Below are 4,238 nucleotides of genomic sequence, written 5' to 3'. Positions count from 1 at the left end.
CCTCTGCCTCCCGGGTTCAAGTGATTCTCCTGCCTTAGCCTCCTGAGTAGCTGAGATTATAGGCAGGCATCGCCATGCCCAGCTAATTTTCTATTTTTAATAGAGATGGCATTTCTTCATGTTGGTCAGGCTGGTCATGAGTTCCTGACCTGAAATGATCCACCTGCCATGGCCTCCCAAAGTGCTGAGATTACAGGTGTAAGCCACCACACCCAGCCTTTTTTTTGAATTTTTAGTAGAGATGGGGTTTCACCGTGTTAGCCAGGCTGGTCTTGAACTCACAACCTCAGGTGATCCACCCACCTCTGCCTCCCAGAGTGCTGGGATTACAGGCATGAGCCACTGTGCCCAGTCTGTTTTACTTTTTACTGAGATATTATAAAAGTTACTATTCCTTTCTGGCCTTAAAATTTTAGAGATGGAAGCTTGGTTGTCATTTTTTTAAACAAATCATGTCCTTTAGGACAGTCAAAGGCTAATTGTCAAGCACTAAATAGTGCCAGGTTAGGAAGGGACTTGAAAAAGAGGAAACAGACAAAATGCATGTATTTACTTCTCTGCTGCATAGGCAGTACTGTGAGGTTATAAATCATACAATGATAAGTCAGCTTTGCCTAATGCCCAGTTAAATAACATGATTTATAGATAGGGATGCTTATTTCTGCCATTCTGCCCCTGCAACTCTTTTTGTCCTTTCTTTTTTTTTAGGAATTGGCGTCGACTTGGTGTGCATGGGAGAGCAACCATTACATGCTGTCCCATTGTTCAAGGTAACCGGATTTTGGATTTGCTTGCTAAAGGTCAGTTTGATTATAGTTAGAAAGAGAAAAAATTCAGGGGCTGTGGCTCGTGCTTGTAGTCCCACTTACTCAAGAGGCTGAAGTGGGACGATCCCTTGAGCCCAGGAGTTTGAGTATAGTTTGTTATGACCATGCTTATGAATAACCACTGCACTCCAGCCTGGGCAGCAAAGCAAGACTCCATCTCTAATAAAAACCTGAAAAATGCCCGGGCACAGTGGCTCACTGCTTGTAATCCCAGCATGTTGGGAGGCTGAGGTGGGTAGATCACCTGAGGTCAGGAGTTCAAGACCAGCCTGGCCAACATGGCAAAACCCCACCTCTACTAAAAATACAAAAATTAGCCTGGCATGGTGGCGCATGCCTGTAATCCCAGCTACTAGTGGGGCTGAGGCAGGCGGATCACTTGAACCTGGGAAGTGGAGGTTGCGGTAAGCTGAAATCATGCCACTGCATTCCAGCCTGGGCAACAGAGCAAGACTCTGCCTCAAAAAACAAAAACAGAGAAGTTAGATCAGTTCCACATCCTACTTGTTTTGTAGCTTATCAGTGCTCTAACTTTTCACCTTGCAGCTCCATAATCGGAGTGCTCCCCGGGATTCTCGTCTGGGCGATGACTATAATATCCCTCACTGGATAAACCACAGGTGGGTGCGATCTCGATCAATAGTAGGTGATAAGAGTTTTGGACAGCTTCCTTGCCATTTTTCTTTAAATTTAAGTTCTTGTTACAGCACTAAACCTTTTGTCAAGCAAATGTGGAAACAAAGTTCTCACATTTGCTTAAAGCTCTCTGCACATAAAGCAGTAACAATATCGTAGGAACAGTCTATGATCAAAAAGAGTAAAAACAAAATTTGAAGGACTTACTTCCACTGCTGTTCCCAAGTCCTACTATTCCCAACTCTCACAGATTGTAGAAGACCAACATTTGTGCCTGACCTCAATTTTTGTTTTTTTAAGTTATCTCCTACTGAAAGGGAATTTTGTTTTTTTGAGACAAGGTCTTGCTCTGTTTCCCAGTCTGGTCTCAAACACAGCTCACTGAAGCCTTTACCTCCCAGGACAAAGTGATCCTCCCACCTCAGCCTCTCAAGTAGCTGGGTCCGTAGGTGTGCACACCAGGCCTGGCTAATTTAAAAAAAAAAATTGTAGAGATAGGCTCTTGCCATGTTGCCCAGGCTGGTCTCAAACTCCTGGGCTCAAGCAATCCTCCCACCTCAGCCTCCCAAAGTGTTGGGATTAGAGACATGAACCATTGTGCTGGGCCTCTGGTGAGGTCATTTTCATTTATTTATTTATTTATTTATTTATTTATTTTTGAGATGGGGTTTCACCATGTTGGCCAGGCAGGTCTCCAATTCCTGACCTCAGGTGATCTGCTTGCCTTGGCCTCCCAGAGTGCTGGGATTACAGGCATGAGCCACCATACCTGGCTTTCTTTCTCCATTTATTTATTTATTTTTACTTTTTTTGGAAGTCTTTTTTTTAAAAAGTGTCTCCTTTATACTGAGATACTGTTATAATCTTTCTCATCTTGTGTTTATGTTACCATTATTTTTAAAACTTGGTTAATGGTTCAAAAAACTTAGGTAAAATGCAAGTATTTTGAGTTTTTTTTTAAATTTGTTTCAGAGTAAATTCTTTTTTTTTGTCAGCCTCTAGTTTTGTTTCTTTGTTTTAGAGAGAGAGAGAGAGAGGTAGATGGTGGTCTTCCTATGTTGCCCAGGCTGGCCTCAAACTCCTGGCCTAGGCATGAACCACTGCTCCCTGCCTCTAATTATTTTTGATTTTGTAATCTTATAATGGTATTTGGAATCACTTGCTGATTAAAACAAAAAAAAGCTGTTTCATTATACAGTGTATTTCATGGTTTGTTTTGTTTTGTTCTGCTTTTTATTGAGACAGAGTCTCTGTCACCAGGCTGGAGTGCAGTGGTGAGATCTCAGCTCACTGCAACCTCCACCTCCCAGGTTCAAGTGATTCTCCTGCCTCAGCCTTCCGAGTACCTTGGACCACAGGCACGCATCACCATGCCCAGCTAATTTTTGTAGTTTTAGCAGAGACAGGTTTTCACCATGTTGGCCAGGATGGTCTCGATCTCTTGACCTCATGATCTGCCTGCCTTGGCCTCCCAAAGGGCTGGGATTACAGGTGTGAGCCACCCCACCCAGCTGTATTTCATGGTTTTAAGTTTAGTTCAGGAAATATGGTAAAAAGTAACTATAGCATACACAAAATTATATATTGTTTTGCAATTTCCTCAAATTTTACTTTATAGTAACTTAAAAGTCTCCTGAATTATTAGTTTATTACCCTAAATTGGATCTCTGATGCCAGTTCAGATAGAAGAGAGAATCATACTGCAGAGTCCAAGAACCGGGAGGGCCTAAGGCCTGCCTTTCACATTTCACTGTGAGTCTTGGTTACCTGAGCTACTCAAGGCATGAGTTGGGTGGCTGCTCGTAGGGGTTGTTGTTCTCCTCCTGTCAGCAGATCATCTTCAGAAGCAAGCAAAGTCTTCCTACTACTATAGTGAGGCCAGAGACCCTACAAAACATAATCAAATTGTCTTCAGAGAGAGCTTATTACCCCAAAGTTTTATTGGCTAATAATTTTTTTTTTAAGTGTTCCTTTTTTATTTTTATTTTTTATTGACATATCATAGTTGTACATATTTCTGGAGCACATGTGATATTTTGTTACATGTATACAATGTATAATAATCGAATAAAGGTAATTAGGATATCCATCACCTCAAACATTTTTCTTTTTGTTGTTGCTTTGTTTGAGAGAGGGTCTCACTCTGTCTCCCAGGCTGGAGTGCAGTGGCATGATCACTGCAGCCTCTACCTCCTGGGCTCAGACAATTCTCTCACCTCAGCCTCCCAAGTAGCTGAGACCACAGGTGTATGACACCACATCTGGCTAATTTTTTAAAACTATTTCTTGAGACAGGGTCTGTTTATTTTGCCCAGGCTGATCTTGAGTTCCTGGGCTCAAGTGATCCTCCAGCTTCCGCCTCCCAAGCGCTGGGATTACAGCTGTAAGCCACAGCAGCTAGTCAGCATTTATCTTTTCTTTGTGTTCAGAACATTACAATTCTTCTCTTCTAGTTATTCTGAAATATATAATAAATAACTGCTAACTGTAATTTCCTTATTCCACTATGAAATGCTAGAACTTATTCTTTCAATCTAACTGTATTTCTGTACCTATTAACCAACTTCTCTTCCCCCTCCCTATCCCTGCTTCCCTTTCCAGTCTCTGGTAATTACTGTTCTACTCTCTACCTCCATTAGATACACTCTTGTGTTTTTTAGCTCACACATCAGTGAGAACACACAATATTTGTTTTTCTGTGCCTGGCTTATTTCACTTAACTACCTCAAGTACTATCCATGTTGTTGCAAAAGACAGACTTTTTTTTTTTTTTTT

General features: G+C 41.7%; 1 protein-coding gene across 1 annotated transcript in view; it reads left to right on the top strand.

Moving 5' to 3' along the window:
• DEPDC5 (DEP domain containing 5, GATOR1 subcomplex subunit) overlaps positions 1–4,238 on the top strand; it is a 171,605-nt gene that overhangs the window by 45,155 nt on the left and 122,212 nt on the right. The window contains exons 15-16 of the mRNA XM_017499506.2: positions 709–770; positions 1,374–1,447. Coding sequence (XP_017354995.2) covers positions 709–770; positions 1,374–1,447 — 136 coding nt within the window. The remainder of the gene's footprint in view (positions 1–708; positions 771–1,373; positions 1,448–4,238) is intronic.

The sequence above is a fragment of the Cebus imitator genome, unplaced genomic scaffold (genome assembly GCF_001604975.1).
Source record: "Cebus imitator isolate Cc_AM_T3 unplaced genomic scaffold, Cebus_imitator-1.0 Scaffold258, whole genome shotgun sequence".
Classification (NCBI taxonomy): Eukaryota; Metazoa; Chordata; class Mammalia; order Primates; family Cebidae; genus Cebus; species Cebus imitator.
Note: the sequence above shows the minus strand (reverse complement) of the source record. Positions and strands in the feature narration are given on the sequence as shown.